The sequence below is a fragment of the Meleagris gallopavo genome, chromosome 2 (assembly GCF_000146605.3).
Source record: "Meleagris gallopavo isolate NT-WF06-2002-E0010 breed Aviagen turkey brand Nicholas breeding stock chromosome 2, Turkey_5.1, whole genome shotgun sequence".
In the NCBI taxonomy this organism is placed as follows: Eukaryota; Metazoa; Chordata; class Aves; order Galliformes; family Phasianidae; genus Meleagris; species Meleagris gallopavo.
The window spans coordinates 46,147,439-46,148,253 of NC_015012.2; the positions used below are offsets into that span (position 1 = coordinate 46,147,439).

The 815-nt window shown below is 60.7% G+C and overlaps 1 protein-coding gene across 1 annotated transcript in view; it reads left to right on the forward strand.

Annotated features, from left to right (window-relative positions):
- Positions 1–10: 10 nt before the first annotated feature.
- SASH1 (SAM and SH3 domain containing 1) overlaps positions 11–815 on the forward strand; it is a 518,758-nt gene continuing 517,953 nt past the window's right edge. Inside the window, 2 exon segments of the mRNA XM_019612896.2 lie at positions 11–186; positions 539–815. The exon segment at positions 539–815 is cut by the window's right edge and continues 195 nt beyond it. Of these exon segments, the coding sequence (XP_019468441.1) occupies positions 167–186; positions 539–815 (297 nt within the window). The 5' untranslated portion in view covers positions 11–166.

Here is an 815-nt window from a genome sequence, read left to right on the forward strand (position 1 = left end):
CGTTTGAAAGGGAAGCGACAGCCGCCGTGTGCTGACAGGAGAGAGCCGGGAGCGGAGGGCAGCGCAGCCGGCACCCCTGCGCTGCGGGAGGGGTGCGCGATCCGACGCGGGGTTCCCCCGGAGCGAGCGTGTGGCGAGGCAGCGGCGGCGGGTAACCGGGGCCGGCATGCGGAGGAGAGGAGGAAGGTGAGACGGGAGTGGGAACAGAAACTAACGCCGAAAAGAAGAGGGGGGGGAAAAGACGGCGGCTGCGAATTATTTCCAGTGAAAGCGGGTGGATGTGGTGCGGCAGCGACTTGGGATTTAGGGGATGCACCCTTGCGCTTGGCTTCTCCTTCGCCCGAGCCGCCCGTCTCCGGTGGCAGGAAGGCAGCGGCGGTACTTGGTGGCAGGAGGAAAGGAGGAATAAGCGCGAGGGCTTCGCTGAGCCGTGCTTGCAGTGCCCTGCCGATCTGCTTTAAGATTTTTATTTTTTATTTTCCCCTGGTGGATGCTGTTTTCTCAACCTTAATTCTGAGTTCTTTGACTCGCATCGCAGTTTCTGGTTCGTGTTTTTATTACCTTCGGTGAGGAGAGGCAAGAGGGAGGCTGGCTTCGGTGCTGAAAGTTGCACTCGTCCTTCTTTTGGAGGCAGCATGTGCACCAACATAGTGTACGAGTGGCTGAAAACCCTGCAGCTCCCCCAGTACGCCGAGTCCTTTGTAGACAATGGCTACGATGACCTGGAGGTCTGCAAGCAGATCGGCGACCCGGACCTGGATGCCATCGGCGTGTCCGTGCCCCAGCACCGCCGCCGGATCCACGAGGCCGTGCGG